The 21686-nt window shown below is 38.9% G+C and overlaps 1 protein-coding gene across 1 annotated transcript in view; it reads right to left on the reverse strand.

Moving 5' to 3' along the window:
* Window positions 1-21686, reverse strand: part of ZFHX4 (zinc finger homeobox 4) — a gene marked incomplete at both ends in the record, with an annotated part of 126989 nt that overhangs the window by 102930 nt on the left and 2373 nt on the right. The window contains 2 exon segments of the mRNA XM_081996829.1: window positions 19855-20357; window positions 21482-21686. The exon segment at window positions 21482-21686 is cut by the window's right edge and continues 2373 nt beyond it. Of these exon segments, the coding sequence (XP_081852955.1) occupies window positions 19855-20357; window positions 21482-21686 (708 nt within the window).

Below are 21686 nucleotides of genomic sequence, written 5' to 3' on the forward strand. Positions count from 1 at the left end.
ATGGGAGCACATGAGTGCATCCACTGGGCTGATGAACAACCACCCCAAACTGCCCCCACTCCCTAGTCTGCCTGCACAAAAAGAATGGAACCATTCAAGAGTAACTTCATTTATTGCTCTCATTGCCTTCAGCTATTCATCAATACCACTTTATCATCAAATGTATGAAGAGTAACCAACAGATCTACAATAATAGGCATGCCTTTAATAGTGCCTAAGGGGTAAAGAAATGCCCTGACTTCACATGCAGGTAGTAGCACTGATCCTGCTTGTTGTCTTGCCTTTAAACATAGCAATTCCACATGCAGGTGTCTTGAAGGGACAGTAGTTTCATCAACTGATGCCTGAATGTGCATATTTAGTTAGTCCTAATTTGACTCTATCTTCTCACAAGAAAGTGAGAGTAGGTTAGAGTTCCCAAGTCAAACTCTCCACATTTTTTCATCATAATTGACTTCAAATATTCTAAAACGTGTATATAGTAATTTCAATAATTAATACAATTAGTTGTACACATGAATATTTAATGAGCCTTTCCACTAAAGGTTGTCCAGGTTAAGGGACTGGTAATAGGAAACAATATTTATTTCATTGGTGAGTTTTAAGATCCTAAAAATGAAAGACAAAAAAGATCTGTTCCTTCTTCCTAGTACAGGGTTATTCCCTATAGTGATTTGGCCAGATCAGAAAAATCAGCATTTAAATAGAAGTCACCAATTCAAAAGAGCAGTTCAAATCTGGAGTGATTACAATGCTTTTGCCTGCCAGCTGTCTAGCAGTCCATCCAAAATGGTCTGGCACTCTCACTCTGTTTTTTGATTGGGGCGTAAGTCATCAAAAGTCATTATTGCCCTTACCAGGATTGTTGCTATCAGCAGAAAAGCCAGGAAGTGATAGCTCAGGTATCAGTATCCCTCCTCTTTACCCTCAGATCATGCTTGCATTCAAGTCATTATACTGGGAGACCCTGCACCAATGCTCTACAGTTAGCAGATATCACTGCAATCCTGAGAAATAAATTCATTAAATATATGTTTAAAATCAATGCACAAATTGAGACTGAACTGTTTAAAGATATTGTTGAACTGAAAAAGACTTCTGAACATCAGAATTAAAAGAAACTTTGAGGATTTGTACTACAGTGTCAAATTTAATTTCAATGTGAATTTTACGTTTTGATCACCAAGTAAAAGTGAATTCTTTAAAACACATTAATAGGTTTTGTTTTCCATCTGCCATTGTTTACTGTAATATTTATTATTAGTTATAGCAGCATAACCCACAGAAGTTCCCAAAGGGTTAATGCAACTAGATGAGCTGAAATTCATGAGCATAATCCTAAACAAGTGAGTTGAAGTTCTATCAGGTCTATTTCATAGCATCAGGGATTACTGCTAGCAGTCTAATCCTACTGAGCCTAAGGGAGGTACGTTGTATTGTATTTGAAATCCTGGCCAGGAAAGAACGGAAGGTTAAATGGGTGCCTTGCTCTGTAATCAAATATCACAGGCACTACTTATCTATTCAATGAACAACTAACGTAGAAAATCAATTAGGAAACAAATAGCTTCTTCTTTTGAATTTTTTTTACCTAACAAAAAGAGACAGTGAGTAGTAAATGGTTTTATAACATACATTTAACAAAACTCTATCATACTATCCACTATAAAATAATTCCGCACATAGACTGGCAAACATTAACTAGAAGGCACAAAACACCGCATAACAACTGCTGGTATTTTAAAGCTATTTCTTTAAGTGTTAGGGCTATTTTCAAGGCTAGCACGTATTCGAACACCAGCAATTGAGCATCTTCTCAATGTATAAAGCAGCACACAGAAACTATGCATACAAAAATATTAACTGACTGCAGATAATTGGACTGTGCTCAAATGAAATCACAAATACATATCCGGTTGTTTGTAACTGAACATCTTAAATTATGTATCAGTTGTGAAGAGCATTTCTTCAGCTGTGCATCATCTTTTGTTCACTTGGTTAAAATCCCAGGAGTACTGAAAAAGGCTGAAGCTCCTGCTGGTCTTTGTTCCCAGCAGGGAGAAGTCCCTTTTGGTGGTCTTGAGGTTAACACCCTACCCCCCCGCCCCATACCTGTCATTCTGAATAGACTTCACAGCCTGTGCACACAGACAAACAGCCTGACCTGGCCAGCTATCTTGACCCCTGGGCAGGAAGATCACATCTGGTTATTAATATTGGGACATTAAAAAAATGTAATCTTCACAGCACTCAGAGAAGCAGGCTGGCAATTATACAGTATGCACTGGATGTCAGTCAGGGAGCACGTTAGCCTGACATTATGTCCGAGAACGCTAAAACATTCATTTTGCTGATGAGGGGTTTCAAATACAGTCTCCCTCTGTATCTCTGAAAGCTGGTATGAGAAGTTAGCCCAAAGCACTTAAGTCTTTGCCTTATTTTTTCTTACACTTCCCAATTTTTACTAAACTGTGTAAAACAGAATAATGTAAAACATTTGTAGCTGAAAACTGATGTAACTAGAAAAAAAAGTCATGATTCTATAGTGGAGGACAGCACCTGATAAATGGAATGAAAACTCTCAGTATCGCAATTGTGCTAAACATGCCCCCATAACATTCTCTGAATATTTTACCACTATCCAGTCTTTTTAGTTCATTCATTCCAGACATCTGTCTATTAGATAATTTAAACACACTTAGCTTACACATTTGTACATGCTTGCTATATATATTATATACACATGCACATACACAAAGCTTTATACAGGGTAGATTTAAGTGTCATGTATGAAATCTTAGTGCCATAAAAATCAATGGAAAGTTTACCTTTTGCTTGAGTTGGACCAAATCTTAACGCTTTCTAAATGACACCACAGAGTCTCACTGGGATATGTACTAAGAATATCAAATCCCTGGTCTCACACCTTTATATAGGCAGATAATTATTGCTATTTGCTCCACTGGTTCTACCTAAAACAGAATGAAAGCCCACGGTCTGGAGCTCTCATATGCTATATTTTTATGGCATCCCAGCCTTGTTAATGCCACACAGAAGATTTTGGATTGCCAGTGTGAACCCAGCACACATCCAGTAACCTTCACAAAGAATGCCCTTGTCCCCACGGTGCAAATCTACACCTGTCATGTGGAAGGTAGAGGAGTATGGTATTCAGAGAAGTCTCAAGTCAGTCCTAAAAGATGATGTCAACATAATCTCTGTGCTTGAAACCAGACCTAAAATTGCCTCCAGGGGTAGTTATTAATAAAGCTCCCAGCCCAGATAGCTTAAATCAGCTGTCATTGGTTTGGTTTTGCTGCAAACCACCATCAGGTCTTTTCCTTGCTTCCTTTCATATGGAAAAATATCCTTTCAAATTACATTGGGCCAACACCCAGGATGAGCCTTCTACCAATGATGTGTTAATTTGAGATCTGCGAGTCTCAAAAAGGAGTTTTATAGCATTGGAGGTGGGAAGTTTCCAGCTTTCCAACAGAATGCTAGCACTTGTTTTTAGCTCTGATAGGCCTTGAGGTGTCAGACCTTCAAACTGAAATACTGTTATGTATGGAAAAGCTATTATAGGAAAAATGTAAGACGTTTCTAAAATATATTATTAGTCACAAAGTCACAGCGGTGTTTTTTCCTTTTAGTATTAGTGGAGCTTGGCTTGGTACATGCAGACATATGAAAAAAGAGTATTGATACAGTTAAAGAGTGCTCTACAATTTTCTCACATATTTTTCCTAATGCAAAATATGCAGGAGGTTCAAAATGTATTATAGTTTCCTGTGGGATGGTCAGCATACCTTTTTCTGTCTTTATTACTTAAAATAACACAGCCAACTCAAGCTCGAGACAATAAAATCTTTATCCCACTCATCCCAAATAATTAGAAATGCATATTTGATAATGTACACAAACACTCACATATGTATACACAAGAGAATGTGGGAAAGATTATTGGCAGAGAAGAGAAAAAATATAAAGGAGCTTGGGGCTTGGCAAGAGTGAAATTGGGCTAAGTACTGCAGAAATCACACCGTTCCAGACGTAGATGTCACTGTGAAAATAGACACGTAGAGAAGTTGGTAGAGCAGGAAGAAGAAGAATGTGATGAAGAGGTAAACACTGGCTGTATGTGTGCAACTGAGGTTGCAGAGAGTAAACCATTAGGCAAAGATGACACTATGCACAGTCCTGAGGGAGCTGGTGTTTGGAGTGAAATTCCAAGCTTGAGGCAAGAGAGGAAATGTTTCTGACAGGTTGGGGCCTTTCAGGGTGGAGGCTTTCTGGTTTTAAATAGTAGCTGCTTGAAAAATGCTCAAAAATGTGGAATAATTTAGGAGGAGAAGCAGGCTAAGGATGAGGTGATCTAGTGTGTATGCTCACAAAGTATCTCATGGTTATCAATACCCAGTAACCTGTCTTGATCTGTAAAAGATATTTAGGAGGTGGATTTCATGCTAACACCACACACTCTGTATCAAACAGGGGAGCTGTTTCTGTGAGAGGGAAAACACTTCCAAATTCTAATCCTCTCCTCTCTTTCAAACCCTCTTTGCGGAGCAGTCTCTCTGACTCTTCCTTTGGAACTAGCCTTTTCTCTAGAGCACCAGAAACAAATGGAAAAACCCTAGAAATAAACTTCGGGAGAAAAACAGTAACCATCAATTTCAGCAAGAAATTACTCAAATAACAGAACTTTTTGAACTGGATAATTTCTCACAGTAGTGACAAACCACAGTAGTCAAACCACAGGAGAGCCATCTCCCAGTCAATTGACGGAGTTAAGAAACACTGTCATTTTGGAAAACTCCTGGGCCAACTCCATTCTTGGAGTAACACTACCAAGATCAGCAATATTACAACAAAGATGGATTTGGCCCACATTCTTCCTGCTTCTTTCCTCTCATCACCATTTTAATAGGAAACAAACAATTTGTTTAAAGCTTCAAACAAATTCTACAGAGGATAAAAAGTCACACAACCAGTAAAGCTCTGTATTTTTCCTGTATCTTTACAAATGTTTAGGCTTTTGTTTAACATGACCTCATCTCATACTAAACACCTCACCGACTGCTCGTGCCATCGGCAGCTGAACACCTTTGTGACAAATTGAGGAAATAATCCTCACCAAAAACTAAATGCTAGATGAAAAGTTGAGGGATGGGGTGTGTGAATGGGAGCACGGTATATGTTCTAGCAACTAAAAAGAACAGTCAGTGCTGGGAAACATCTGCTGTAGTTCATCAAGCCCAGAACGCCCTGACACAGCCCAGCCAGACTCTCGGCAAGGTGAGCACCTGAGAAATGAAACCTACCTGAGCAAGGGCTCAAAATGCAGGACTGCAGTCAGACCCTACAGTTTGTGACAGCAGCCGCTGCCTTTCCGTCCCAGCTAAAAAGCTTCTTGCAGTCACCAGCATCCCCCTCAGCCGGCTCTACCCAGCAGCTCCCCGCGGCTCCCCGTGCAGCGGGGATTTCACTCTCATCACACTGGCGGGCGCTCCAGCTACTGCCCGTCCCGGCCCGTCTCCCGAGACGTCCGCGGCGCGGCACGGTGGGAAGGACAGTGCCGCACAGCTGGCGCTCTGCCAGCCGGGGACTCCCTGACACGGGCAGAGTAACCCTGCCCTCCCCCGCGGCAGGCAACTTGCGTCAAACCTCCAATGTCTTTTGCTCTGTTAATGGCAGAAAGGGAGCTGAGCCAAAGTGAGGGAGAGTTGTCCCGTGGCCGTGTGTTTGTCATACATTTCCTTATTTCAAGTTTTCTCCAATGACTAATACCCTCTTTAAGAGGTTCAAGCGGAAGTAAACTATTCTAAGAAGCAAACTGCTGGAGATAGTGAGAACCATTTAGAAGTATTTAATTTTACAGGGGCATAGGAAATAAAAAAGGAAGAAAACAAGAGTTATGTATTTTAATTTTCCAGAAAGAGGTGGGGGAAGAATCTAAAGTATTTCAAACCTAATTTTGTGAAAAGATATTCAGTGAGCTGCAGCCACGATAAGTGCATATTAAAAGCCTCTTTTGCTTTAACTAATTAGCAGTATTACAGGGTTCAGTAGTGACATTTCAGCAGTAATTGATCCTCTGATGCAATTTTTGTGTCTCTCAAACTAGCCAATACATCCAGCCAAGACAGATGTGCAAGGACAGAGGCTGGCAGTCAGCACAGAGGAGCCGGTCACCACCTGAGCGTGACCTTGGACCCTGGGATGCTAAACACGCAATCTACAGGAGCTGCTAGCACTCAGCATTTCTGAAAATCAGACCCCTAATCCCTTCACTTTTAGCACTTCCTTCACCACTGGCAGGTAGTGCCGCTAATTTAAATTCAGGTGGCGACTACTCTAAACTAGTGTTTGTGTATACTCACACAGGGAATTGGGAACTTCCTGGCTTGCTCTGAAATTAGTATTTCATTTCAAATTTTGTGCTGACTTGGTGGGGAGAGCATTTGGCATCATATTTTCACATTACTTCACACTATGTACAGGGTAACTTAGTTACTATATATTTCTTTCTCTTCTAAACCCTTGTGTGAAAGGTTTTAATGTCAAGCAGCATGAAGGGCAGAACAATCCAAAAGTCAACACAGCTCCCACAGTACGAGTTCAACCACAACAGATATCCCATCTGTATTTCATGGTGTACCTTAATAACAATCAATAATACATTAAAGTTAGCACTGAACAGTATAGAAAGAGCACACTGCAAAGAGCCCATTTCAGTTACCCCTCAGCCCTGTAGTCTACATGCAGAAACAACATCTTCTGTTTTGCACCAGCAAATGAATACCTGGGGTAAATATTTGCAGATAGAGAGCTAATTAGCTATTTCTGTTCTTCAGGCTTAACGAATACTTAACTGCCTTCAGGTATTTGCACCCCAAGTCACTATGTATGGCAGTAAATATGGGAAAGCAACAAGCTGTCTGAGGAGACAGGCAATGTGACACAGGGGTAAACTGGATATATCAGAGCTTCTTTCCCTCACGCTCTTAATATTAGGGGGAAATGATTTCTTTCATGAAGTAATTCAGAGCTGGAGTTTTTCTCTCCCAGCCAACCAAGCAGGAAGTTGTCTAACCACTTAATATAGGCACCTAACACAAAGGCAAAAAAGTCATGGATTAGAAATGGACAGAGACAGAAAACAAATTAGGCCATTTAACAGAACAAAAGTTACCTCTGGGTCTTCTAACATCAAACTGGGACTGATCTTGCAGAGGGCATAAAAGAATTCATGCCAATAAAGACCAGCCAAAGAACCATCAGAAATGCCATAGAGGTTTAAAGCTAGCTGAGCAGGCAGGTAAAATTCAGTATTGACAAATGAATCCAAGAAAATGTATATTAGAAGAAATAATTTGAACCAATCAAACAAGTTACTGGTGTCTAAGTTAAATGTAACCACTCTAGGACACTTGGGCATCCGTATGAAGGGTGGCATAGGAAGAGACATGCAATGAAAAACAACATATTTCCAGCACAGAATGCAATAGGATTTGTTTAAAGCAGACTGTATTTTTGGATGCACCAGGCAATGGACAGTAAAATCATACGGCTCCACTGAGAACAGTGTGTTCAGTTCTGAAATATCTGTATATCTCAAGAAATATTTAGCACGGGTAGAAGGAGTTCAGCGATCATTGATGGGATTAGCAGAAATGTGGAAAAACTTCCACTAAAAGCAGCACTGAATAGATTGAAATTCTTTGGTGCATGAATAGTGTAAGTAAAAGAGAGACATGATAGAAAGATCATTAAAAAATCGTAAAGATTATTATGAAGATGTAAAGATTATATAGAAAGATCATAAAACAAGTAAGAACACATGATCTTTCTTGTTCTATTATCAGATGAATAAAAAACCAAAACTCAATAACTTAAATGAATGACAAAAATTTTTAAAAGCTGAAAAATTATATTTATATGCAGGTATAAATTAACCTGTGGAATTCCTTCCCACTGGGTGTGATTGAGCCAAGAGTTCAGTGAATAAACTGATTTGATGTTTGTGTACATGTAAGGCCACCCAAAGACCATTTTAAGGGGAAAAAAGAGATACTTGAATTTGTATGATGTTAATTCATTGTTCTTTAAATACAGAGGACATACAAGAAGAGTAAGAATTTTCCTGTGTGAGCACCGTTATTCCATACTTGCCCATGAAAGATTTTTTTGCGCTGCTTTGAGAAGCAATTGTTGTTAGCCAGGCTGGAGCAAGGAGATTAGATAACGTGGACTAATGGTATAATTTGCTGTGATCGGAAAATGATTGCGTACTTGGCCTATCAATGTGTTGTTGCTTCTGAAATAACATTCTTTTCTGTTATGGACAGCCACTGCAAGAGAAGTACTTGACTAACTTTGTTTGCTATGGAGTATTTTTCATTAGGACAAGTTGGAAAGATACCTTGTTGTTAAGTGACTCAGAAGCAGCTCCAAAGAAGAAAGAGATATTCTTTACACCCAGACCAAATCCTGATCATTTCAGCCCTAAAAGTGTCTATAAGAAAATTATGAGTAACTGGGAGAAGGAAATTAGAACAGAAATGGAAATCCAAGCTTTACTACAGCAGACATTAACATAGATAGACCTTTGTACAGTATTATAGCAGGTGACAGTAACAGCCTGGGGTATGTATGGACACACATAGTTTTAAATTCTGTTTATACTCTTGGGAAGTGTACAGTTTTATAAGCACACACACCTGCCTTTTTGCTTCCCCCTGCACCCTCTGAGCAAGAAACACAGTCTCCAACAACTGTGACTTCCCCCCTAACACTAGCGTTGGATAATATCTGTCTCTCTAAAGTTCTCATGAGCATGAACAACTTCAGATTTTGTCTCTGATTCCTCCCAGTAACAGACACCTTATTAAGCACACGTACAGATAAATATGGGTAGACAGAAAGACAGAGAGATATTTCTTCATGAAAGAATGTGAAGAAATTAAGTGGTATGTTTAATTACATTTCTATAAGATCCATTTAAACCGCCAAGCATGTTGGGGGCCAACCTCTCACTCACCTCTGCTCGGTTAGAGACACACGTTCTTTTTCCCCAAGGCCATGCTCTGCTTCCTAGTCCAGATAGTACTGAGCTTACCTTCTAAATCTATTAGGACAAACAACTACTGGAAGTAAAGGAGAGACATTTGTTTAGTTCCTGTTGCGAACACTGAAGTACAAAGTCTTTGTATCTGCAGAGGACAAAAGCTGAAGGAACTGGGATACAAGCTTGAACACTGTTCTCCTTTTATTGATTACCAGCTCAACTTTCTTTCTCATCATAAAAAAATCACATAAATACAAATCTTCAAAATCAGCGTAGCTCTTGTCCTTTGTATACTCTAAAATGCTTTAGGTAAACCTTATCATCTGTTTGATACTTTTGTGGTAGCTGAGGCCACAGAATTTGAACTGTTCAGTGGAGAACTTGTGAAAGGAAAGAAACACACTAGAAAGACTTCTGGATCCAGGTCCTACATGTTATGTGTTGAGTTATAGATGATACCACAAACCTATTTTTGTTTTCCAATAACTAAAAAAAAAAAAAACCACGTTCAAAGAAACTACAAAATGTCTAACTGAGAAAGTATTTGCTCTTTCTCAAAATACCTCTCAGGAGTCCCAATGACTAGTTCTAAGATTTTCACCCCCTGAGTTCTATAAGTCTCAGAAATTTAAGTATCATGAAGATACCGGTGAAGCCTGACATGCTACAACAAATACCAGTGGACATAAGAACAGAGAGACAGAGCACATTGACAGCTTATCCAATTCATCATTGCCTAGGAGACTATCTTAGCATGTCAAAAACTGACAAAGGTTATCCACAACTTAGGTACAATACCTATTTCTGAAATGTATCTGCAACAGGGTTAGACCCATGGGCCAATACAGTAGTGTTTTCAAATCTGCCCAATGACTCTAGGTCACAAATTTGGTAAAATCAGTCTTAAACTATTTTTTTGTGGCCTGTGATCTTTGTCATCTGAGAGCTGACTTCAGAAGAACCTGCTCTGATATATGCAAGCAGGGTCCTGACTTCCTCGTGGGTCAAAGATTTTGAGTCACAGAAGTTCCTGGACAAATAAGGACATAATGTTTTCAGAAACACTTGCAGTTTGGCCTTGTTTTTTCCACCAGCTTTATTCTTCCTAATTTCCAGTCATTCATTAGCTGCGTACATATCTGCAAATGCCAAAGGGTGTTTCCAAAATAGTAACATCTAGATGCTAAAAGCTCTCTCATTTCAGTAGTAAAGCAAGCCTTTTTCCATGCTCTCATCACTAGCAGACACAAAGAGCAAGAATAGCAAGATCCTCCTTAGACTTTGTTTCATTGTTCTAGCTGTAAAAATATCAAGCTTCTGGTCATTCACAAAGTGTTTATTCAATTAGAAAACTTCAGTATTTTTGCCTCAATCTATTTCCCAGAGAGCAAGTTTCTGTCCAGGTTACATAGAAAATAGCAACATTGTTGTTTGAATGGTATGAAGCTATGTCAGGGGAAGTTCAGACTGGACATAAAGAAAAGGTTCTTCCCTGAGAGGGTGGTCAGTCACTGGAACAGGCTCCCCAGGGAAGTGGTCACGGCACCAGGTCTATCAGAGTTCAATGAGTGCTCTTAGTCATATAGTATAGTTTAGTTTTAGGTAGTCCGCCAGGAGAAGGAATTTGGATTCAATGATCCTTATGGGTCCCTTCCAACTCTAGATATGCTGATTCTATGATTCTATGAATAAGAAAAAGTGCCCTTCCTTCTTTTTTGCCATTAGGACCCAGAGTTTTGAATTTAGCATGAGGATAACATCAGTCATACCTGGTATAAACTTGAGTCAGTTGCAACTTTTCAGGTTTTCCCATGGAAAGCATCTTCCTTCTTAATAAAGCAGTTTGGAGACAACTGATCTCCCCCAACAGCCCAGCCAAGGACTGCTGTAGGCCCAATCACAAGTTTAGGATACCAAAGGAAAAATTCCATACGTGTCAAACAACTTTAGAACAAGATGATACAGACCATTGGAATTGCCTGTTAAAGTTCTGGTAAGGAGAGTTTCCACTGCAAGCCTTTGTTTTAAACAGGGTCATCACAACAGGACTGATCTTGAACTTTCTCTGAATAAGGGTAACCCATTTTTCTATAAAACGTTTGGGCACAAACTATCCCTGAACAGCAGATTCTGTGCTGCTTTTATGGGTAGAGGTGGCCTATGGTTCTTCTCTCCAGGAGCAGTGCAAGGAAGCAGCATATGTTCTTCCTTGAGAGAGTTTACAAGGGAGAACAGAGATTACAAATAAACACTCTTCTTTGGGCAGGCTCCTGAATACTGTCCCTATATGCTAGGTCGTCTGCACACAATTCAGCAATAAATCAGTAGTTATATAGTCATGTATTTTAGACACATGAATCAAGTTAGCAGAATAGTTTGATTAACACTCTAGGATAACAGTTTTAAGTAGAAAAAGTGACATTTTTTGTTAGGCAACTCGTGATCAAATGTCTACTTTTGGAATAAGATTAATATATTACCATTAGCAATATGTAGTTTCCTCCTCATGCATACAAGCAAGGAGAATTGCTCATACTCTTCGTATATGACAAAACCATTTTTTTTTTCTTTTTTTTTTTTGCCACTGCTACTGCAGTAGGATGCCCCAGGCATAGGAATCTGCACACTTCATCATTCAAGGACTACCTTTGCTCAATTTTTGTTTCTTTCAATGCCCCCAGTCTTTAAAAGCTAAAGATTATCTTAATGCCTTCCCTCCCACAGGGAGAGTAGCATATACAGTTTCTCCTGAGGCTATGATGCACAATACTCTGTGTATCTGTCTGCGGCAGAACTGCAGGGCTGGCACCTTCTGCTGCAGACCAAGGGGGTCATTTCCATGACTTCCACCTTCATGGCTGTCCACAAAGACAAGGTCTTGCGGTTCTTAGCAAAGCTTCACTTTCTTTATATATCAGCACGAGGATGTACGATCATCATTCTGCACTATCTGCCTGTATTGAGTACACCAGCCTAACAGGCAGACCACCAGGAGCAAAAAATATTACAAGCTACCACTTGTAATTTATGTTTTATTAACATAAAAACCCTACCCACATTTAATATATTTACTACCTATTTCCTGTGGTACTGTATTGTATTTTGCCCACAAACATGTACATGGAAGTTTATCCAACAAAATGTCTTCTGCACTGAGACCAATTCTTGCTAAAACCAACAGAACTGGTATTACTCAGCGTTCCACACCAGTCTTTTCACTATCCTTCCTTACAAAATCTGACTGGACCATTGCTCCAGTGGTAGCCCAAAGGTAAGAAAAAACAAATGCAGAAATTAATTTGTCTATCTATCAAGATAGACACACATATAGAGCCAGTACAGTCTCAAGAGCTGTGTTTCAAACAGCTCAAAACTCAGTCCTGTATGTATGAGATTTCTAAGGTTTTATTCCCGTCAACCCTCCTATAGTTTCCCGATTCTGGCATTTTGTCTGGAGGGACTGACAAATGCATAGACCAAGGGAAAGTTTCTTCTAAATCACTTAGCAAAAGCAGTAGCAAAGTTGAAGTACACATACGCATGTCCAAATATAACTTTCCTGTCCTGTCTCAGTCTTTTTTTTTTTTTTAGTACTTATTCTTAGAGACATGGAAGAGATATTGCAGAAAAATCCCACCTGGGAGAGTCTAGTAAACTGTAATTACCGTTTTAGAGAAGACACCTGTAGTGAGTTGCATAATACCAGCTAAAATCTCCTAAGGGTAACAAGAAAATCTATGTTGCAAGGCTGGAAGGGAGTGGCAGCTAAATCCATAGCTGCAATCTATATATGCACATATACACATGCACTCATGTTGACATAATACTCTTACATACACTATACACTGCATCTCTACTTTGAATCTCAGTCAGAAATAATTACATATTTCTCTTAATGTCAGAATGAAAGAACTCCAAGCACAAAAAACAGCTGTTATACAGCCATTTTGTGTGCTGAGCATACTGAATAAACGAGGCTGGTCCTCCTTATGCTGCTTTTGCTCTCCTCCTTGCTCACTCTTCCTGCTCTGCAAGTGGAGCTCGGAGCTCAGGCTCCACTGGACAGGCTGCGCATTGCAGGTCGCACCCAAATAGTCCGATACAGGCTCCTTTCAAAGAGTAGCCTTATACATCCTCACGCAGGACAGCAGGCAGACTGGGATCCTGGACACCGTTTCAATGGAGTAACACGGGGATTCTCTAAACCATGATTTGAGAGTACTTTTCTGCTTTAGCAGTATACCATAACCTGAATACAATACATGCTATTTTTTTTTACAAGCACTGTTATGTAAGACTACTTGAGAGCCAGACAACATCTGAAAATCAAATTAAATGTATGTGAAAGTTTGAAATTACTGTTTTGCTAGCCCACAACTTGTTTGGATTGTTTAACATCTATACTTGTCTATAGTGTATAAGTACATACGGTAGGCATATACGTTATGTACAGCCATGTATAGCTGACTACACAGTGTGTTCTTTGAACATTTGTTTATCTTTATACATGTAAGCACAACAGCATAGTCTGAATTACAGTAACTAAAACTTGCAGTGGAAATTAAATTTCATAAAACATTTAAAACCTTAAATGAACATAAACCTGAAAGTACTATAAAAATGGAAATTTCCTTTATTGTGAGGTTTATGTTTAGCAACAAATTAGAATAACTTTTGTTTATCACTGAAAACTGCTTTCTTCACCTAAACAAACAAAAAGAATAAGATTAAGCAAAACATGCTTTGGCTCCTCAGATGTGCAGACATATTCCAATTTCCTTTCCACAATGATTTTTATGCAAATCAATGCTGCACAATCTCCTGACCTCTTTTACCATCATACTGGGACAATGACAGTTCAATAATTGGACTGGCACATATCTAGGATATTTGATTTTAAATTTAAAAGTTCGTGCAGGACAATTGAAATGAAAAGAATGTGACTTTCCGTTAATTCCAGACTGATCAAGTATCAACATTTCATGCCAAACAGACTAAAGCAAACAAAGTGATTGGGGCTGTTAGTCCATTCGTCTCCGAATGCATATACTTCACACCCCCCACCTCAGTTGTTAATTCCTAACAACGATGCTTTCATCCAGAAAAAGGATAATGAGAAAAACCCAAGCAGTGTTCCTTGGGGAACTGTTACACTAAAAGTTACCTAAGGACTAAATCCCACTTGTGTCTCCTGCACGTGATAAAGATGAGCAAAGCATTCAATATCCCTGGCTGATTTACAATCCAAATATGCAAACAGCATTATGGAATCCAGACAGACTATTCTGCTTCACTGATGACAGATGCAGAAAAAAAGCTAGTCTAATTAAGATTTTGACTTTGAACCGGCAGAGAAGTGGACACCTTGCTTTAAAAAAAGCGGTGCATAACCCCAGCTGAAGAGCAGGTGCTGCACGGTATTTGCATTTCCTGCAGAGGATGCTAGCTAACAGGACCAACCAGCTGACCGTGAAAATTCTTGGCCCTAAGTGACCCAGGGACAGACTATAAATCCATCCTATAAAATATGGTAAAAGCCCCGTTTGTTCTTCCACCCTTTCAATATGTGATGTTATACATTTGTGATTATCTCATTTTATTGGGCTCTTTAGAAAGCTGTTTATGATCATTTGTGGACAAAACAAAGGATCATTGTAAACTCTTTTTTAAATAAGTTGGAAGGTCAATATGAAACAAAGGGCACCACTTTCATGACTGCTACATGCAAGCTATGCTTGTGTGTGTAATATTACAATGCATTTCAGCAAAGGGATAGAGTCCTAGCTAATTACAAAGCTAACATATAATAGTATTGCATTAGCAGCCCAAGAAATTCCTATTGAATTGCATACATCTGAAAATAGAAAGACGTGCTTGTGCTGAAACTTAATTATCTTGGCAAAAACTGTGAGTGAGGGCCAGATTCTCAGAAGACATAAACACAAAGCTCTGCTTTACACTCCTGAGGATCTAATTCTTTGTTTATTCAGATAACCTCCACCAGATAAAACTTACCATTTGGGTTGACTAATTTGCCTTATTATTTACAGTATCTACAACTAAGTAACACAATTACTACTCGGTTTGTGAGTAGGAAAAAGAATACTGCTGATCTACAAATACAAGGTCTGAAAGAGATAATCAGCGTGCTCTGCCAGGTTAAAAATGTTAATGCTGCTGCATTCCCCCCCAGGCAAAGAAGACAAGCATTTTTCAAGGACAGTTCTGACTGAAATTCTTTTTTATGGGTTCAAAGTAAAACATTATGGTAAAAAATGAATACAGCTTTGTTTGTTTCTTCAGTCAGCGTTAGCAATAGACATAAGGGTATTCTGTTTTTGAGCCCATATGGAAAGATCATCAACACTTTCTGCTTCTGGGTCCTTTGCCAAAATACCATATCCCACATGCCTTTTACCTTAAAACATAAAAGAAAAGGTGTTGTTCTGGTCAAATAAAGAAATAATTTTTACTAGCATACGTCTAATGTTAAAGCTGCCTAAATCTTGCCAAAGACATTAAAACACCATCTGCAAAACAGATTTTCATTAAATTGATCAGTTTAAAGTTAAGCAGCTAGGCAGATGATGCTTTTGAGCTAACTTTTAACCTTTAACCTTCTTAAACTGGAATCAGGTCACTCCTTTTGGGTAATATCTTTGCCGTTTGAGAACACAAGAGGTAAAGCGATCTATCCAAATTGAACTGACAATCATAACATTAAGAGTGTTATAGATCAATATTTTGTCAATAAAGGGAAAACCAAGGTAGTTTTCACACAGCTGAGTATTACTCTGCTAACTGCTGCCTGTCACCTTCCCTGATGTCCTATATATAGTTGCATATGTGGTGTAATCTACAGTAATTATCCAATATAAAAGTAATGTCTTTTGAAAATATTATCAGCTAACTGAATAATATTTTTGATAGACTAATTTCAGATATTTGTGATTAGAAATTGATCCTGTTATTAACACTTGGTTAACTAAAACTTCTTTTCATCCACTCCAGTCTACTTTGTAAAAGGATACCCTGCATTTATTTATTTATTAAAAGTATTTGGAAACTATTTTATGAGCACAGAACACGATATATGTGGTTCCCTGAATCAAAAGCTATTTGACTAAGCTACAAAATGTCTTCCTTAAGAGCAGTTCCAGCTATACGTGCTTTCTATCCACAGAGATAGATCACTGTCCTGCCTCAGCTTCCCAAATCTGCAGAAGTTGAACGCTTTCTCCTGCAGAATGGCAATGCACTCCGTTGCTATAGAGGCTTTCTCTGTTTACTTGTGAAGTCACCAAAAGCTTCTTGATGGATGCTGCGAAGGACTCGCAACTCTTCTGTGGTTTAATTTGCTAATGCCGAGCTCCACAATTCCAAATGTAAGTCTTTGGGAAATTCATTTAGCCCAAGCTGAGTTCACTCAGGGTAAAGCTGTCTTTGTTCTGGTTGCCAGCAGCTGCATTACCAACACCATTTGAATACTGCACTTCTGTAAGGAGCAATCAGGCCATTTCTTTTTTAGATAACTTAGGAAACAGCTAAAGGTTTCACTTTGCCACATTTAGAATCTAACTCTAAAAGTGACATTTCAATGCTGTCTAAAATTATACAGTTTCAGAAGAGAAGCTCTGATGTTCATGGTCACTTTAAAAGCTACAGTTATGAAAAGACATCCTTTTACTCCATCAATAGTTAAGCACAGGAAGAGAAATCAAGCTGTTATGGCAACATTTGTAAAAAGAAAATTCACAAAACAATAACATTTAAATAAATATAAATGACTAAAGAAAAAACTTTGAGGTACTTGACAAAGCAAAGGAACAAAGCCACAGATTTTTTTTCTGCGCTTTCAGATGGTTTTAGTATTAAAGTTTTTACTGCCAAACTATATTCACAGCACCTTAATTTTAAAAGAGTTAGAGGAGCTGCTTGAATATAAACACAATTCATGAATATTCGATATAGCTCCCAAGGCATATATCTATTATTCATACAAATTAATGTTCTTTTTTTCCTTAGGTGCTCTAAAAGTTTATCTGATGTATCAAGAGAAAAAAAGCTTATAACTGTCTTGGTGTCAACAGCTTCACCAAGACCTGACAAAACTATCAATTCTGCTAGCAGATAAGTTTACAGACTTTCAAAATCTCATTTATTTTCACCTTCAGGCCTGAATGTACACCCACAATTAAAAGTAAGGTTTTCTGGGAGATGCACAGAGCCATTACATTCTGTTGTAAAGCATACACGTCTAGAACATTTTGGTTATTTGGGACACGTTGTAGTACTGCCAACTCCAAATCTTTAAAAATAATAATACTAATACCCCAATCGATACTTTAAATAAGTAATTCCTCTCCTTCAAATTAACCTTAAAATGAGATTATATAAAAATTGTGTGTGCACGTTTACATGCTATCTGCTTTATGAGAGTTGTTAAGCTTAGCAGGGTTCAAATTTCAAGCTTCTCTAAGAAGTCATGAGGGACAGAAACTTCTTAAAGAGCTGAGATTCTCACTAGCAATCCTAGGGACAGGTTTTAAAAAATATATGTATTGTCGGGAGACTTGCAACCCTATGGTCACCAGCAGTACACTTTCAACCGTCCTTTTGTAGGATATGAAGCTTAGAGGGCATCTAAGAGCTTATGCATTCCTTCTCCTCTGGGATGTCTTTCACCTTAACTGAATCAAAGACTGAAAAAATGTTAGCGATGGTCATTTGCCATGTATGATAGATGCACCACATAAGCGCTACTGAATTGCTTGATCTAACAAACCAGGACCTGGAAAAGAAGAAGGTTCAGCGGCAGGACATTTTTAGTGATGAGGGCTAAGAACTAAGACTCACTCCCTTCGTATGCTAAATCAAATGTTTTGTAGGACAGGTTGCAAACCCATATATATTTGAAGAAAATTTCTCTAGGGATCGGGTTGAGTAAGTGTAGAGTCAGTGCTGTTTTGAGGAGACAGTGTGTACCTTGCAACTCCATAGCTATGCCTATAACTTTATTTAAAAAATAAGCAACTGGCATCTTATTTCAACAGTCTCCAAAGCTTTGGCAGTGAAGCCATCCAAGAAAAGCCCTCTACCTTCCCATCTCTCATTCTATCATCCCGATCTGTGACACAGTTTGCCGTAGCATCTCTCTGAATGGTTGCATTATAAAACAGATCATTGAAATAATCCAGGTTAACACTCCAAAAAAAGAGATGGGGACCAACAGTGTTTAACCTAGGTCATTTAAAAAACCTGAGGTAGAGTGTGGCTCCACAATCAGCATAACTGGAGGGAGAAAGGAACTGCTTCACAGATAAGAGGGAGCAGGAACTTCTGAAGGCAGTGTTGCTGCTGAGACAGGCTAACTGTGTTACTAGACTCTTAGCTCTTTTGGCACTTTTGAAAATGGGACTTTGGAACCTTAAAAAAACAACAAACAAGCACAAAACACTGTCCCCCTAAGAGTGAAGAAAAATGCAATTTAAATAAAGTACACAATTAAATTAGCAGAGCAGCCAGCACTGTGGGACAATATAATAGACCCAGTCTTGTGTTACTCCCATTTTTGTCTATAGCAGAACCACCAAGGTTACAACTACCAGGTTATAAAATGAAAATCCATGTTACTGCCTTTGCACCCTGTGTTAGCTCAGAACAACCATTTGATCATGGTTGAACACCAGCAAAATGTTATTTCTTGCTTAAGCTAGAGGTCTGCTGAGGCTTTTCTATATTTGTTCCGTGTGTACACGTTTTCAGCATGATTAGAAAACCAGCATAGTTGCTGTAATCAGCAGATGACTCCTGATAGTTTAGTTATCACAGATTTCTAGTATAAATCAATAGATAACACTTGCAAAATGGATTTTCTAATCATATTTAGAGCTTGTTACAGTGACTAATGGTTTGCAATATTTCCTGAATTTTTATATCCCCTAGACAAAAGAAGTTTTTAATAAGTTACAAAGTTATTCGTCTTGGAAATGAATGTGTTATATTTTGTACATGAACCAAGACAATCAAGCCAATCCAGTAAACACACTGCAGAAAATAAGTTACCCCATAATTAAGGTTTGGAAAAAGTCATGACAAGTTGTGTAATAAATGGTACTCATCACTCCCACATATTCATTATATCCACATAGTTTTTTCCAGTAAAGATAAAAATATAGTTGCCATTCTACTAACATATTTATCTACACCACACCCTTTCATGTTTGTGAAAAATCATTACTGGCTTGGAAAAGAAGGGCAGACAAAAGGATGACAGTGTTTACTTTTGAACATCCTTGGTAATAATGTGGCATATTGCATGTGCTTACTGAAAATACCAATGTAAAATAACTTGGCTGTCATAGATTAGGGTTGCAAACAGATACATATGCCAGAAAATGATCTCCTTCCCTATGCACCTATGGAAAAATCATCATTTTCCATGATGTCCATCAAGCTTCTAATCAAAATGTAATGGACAAAGTCTGAAAAGATGATAAGAGATGTAAAACCCCTCTAGTCATTTATTATGAGAGAACTTAAAAAAAAAAGACCTTACGTTCCCTGTGTTCACAGTAAGTGCATCCTAAATGGGCCCTCAGGTGACTGAACATGACTCATCGGGAGCACTGCTCCCTGACTAGCCTGCATAGTTTCTCTTCGATTATACGCATGTTCAATAAACATTCACTCTGCTGATCAATCAAAGTCTTGTTCGATTAGCACTGAAACAGTTAATTTCCTAGTCTACTTGGTGCCGACTGGGGTAGGTGTCACTGGCTTACCTTGTACAGTTTCAGGGCTGCCTCGTGCCTGTGATTGGTAGTATGTAAACGCAATTTATCCACGCTGTTGGTGTAGTAGTCACAGGCGTTACATTTGAGGTGAACCGGGTTGCCAATGGCAATACACTTCAGCCTCCACTCATTAGTTTTACCCCCTTCTTTAATGTGAGCCACCAGTTGATACTTCTGCATGTGTTTGTCAGTCTTGCAGTGGAGCTGGAAGTTCGCTTTGAGCTGAGTGTTGTAGTTACAGAGCTTGCACTGGTAGATGTCTCCGATTACAGCCCTCCACTCCTCTTCGGGGAGCGAGCGGTCACTGCTCACATGCACACTTAGGGCCTCCAGGCTGTCAGAGGTGAATTTGTTGCAAACAGCACACTGGAATAGCTTCAGCGCTGGGTCACTGATATAAGGTGACAGCTCTCCTGCAGTAAGGAGGGACAGGTCATCACCCATTAGCTGACCACTGGCAAGCCGGATTTCAGGCGGCAGCTCATTATTTACTACAGGAAAAAAAAAAATTAAAAGGGAAAGTAGAGACCAGCAAGCATAGCACACACAAAGGAATCCGTAAAATAAAGCCTTGACAAGGAGTTTGCTTTCTCTAGAGCTTAAACTATAAAAAGCTGTAATAGGATTGAATCAGGATCAATTACAATCATCCCTTTCAACTTCTAAATTCCCTCATCAGATAGCTTTAATTACTCCTACTGGGCATGATGTCATTCTGGAATTTGTATTTTCAAAGGCATGAAAGTTGATCAATAAAATAACAAAACAGCAATGCTTTTGTAACTTAAAAGCCTAGATTAACTTACACAGCACTAATTGTAGTTTTGTTATATCCTTTAAGTGATGCTGGAGGTAGGTCAATATATATATATATATACAATATAGTAATTAGGATAAGCATATCTATACTAATTTAGCTACTGTCGGTACCAGATCTCAGCCCTCCTCATTTTAAAATACACCCAGCAAACAACACTGGGACAATTTAGGCACATCATAAAGGAAACTTTAGTACTCAACAAAGTTTGAGAATTCTTTTTAGTACAAATCTGTACCATTAGGTAACCGATTGACAGTACACTGCTCACACATGAGCATTTGATTCCAATTTGCCCTCTTCGTATACTTGGAATACAGACAATTTACTAACTATAAAGGGGCATTGTCAGGTAAGAAAGAAAAGATTGCATTCCTGCCTGAAAATGTTGACCTATTCAGATAATTAAAAACCACAGAAAACAGAGCTGCCTTTATCTTTTCTAGTTTGTTAATTTGATAGCACCTCATTACATAATCAATTAACTTCATTCTCTACCTGCGGACCCTGCACAGAGGGGTGGGGGAGAGGAAAACAGGATTGCAAGGATGCAGGCACAATCAGGGGGCTGAAGCAGAGCCCACCAGGGCAGGTGGAGTTCTTTTACCGCTTTCTGCTTGAACTTGCAATGCTCCTGACACTCCTGCAGCTATTACTTAGCATATAACTAATTTAGATTTTGCAGACAAAGCTCAGTGCCAGATGATGAGCAAAACAAAACAACAGGTTTTCATCTTCAGCTGGAGCACTGGTACTTCGAGGTGACAAACTAACATGAGAAGACAAAGAGATACTGACCAAGTCCCGGTGCCAAAGCCGCAGCTGTTGCTGGATCAAGCTGGAATGGATTGATCATCATCTGTGGGTCTGCTGGGTTCTCCAGTTTCATTCCAGTCAGGCCTATGTTCTGGGCTAGGTAGTACTGGTAGAGCTCTGCCTCAGCGGGCGCAAGGCCTAAGTGCAGGTTGTGCTGGATCTGTTTCATGTTCTGCTGCAAGAGCAT

Source organism: Phaethon aethereus, assembly GCF_964289735.1.
Source record: "Phaethon aethereus genome assembly, chromosome: 2".
In the NCBI taxonomy this organism is placed as follows: Eukaryota; Metazoa; Chordata; class Aves; order Phaethontiformes; family Phaethontidae; genus Phaethon; species Phaethon aethereus.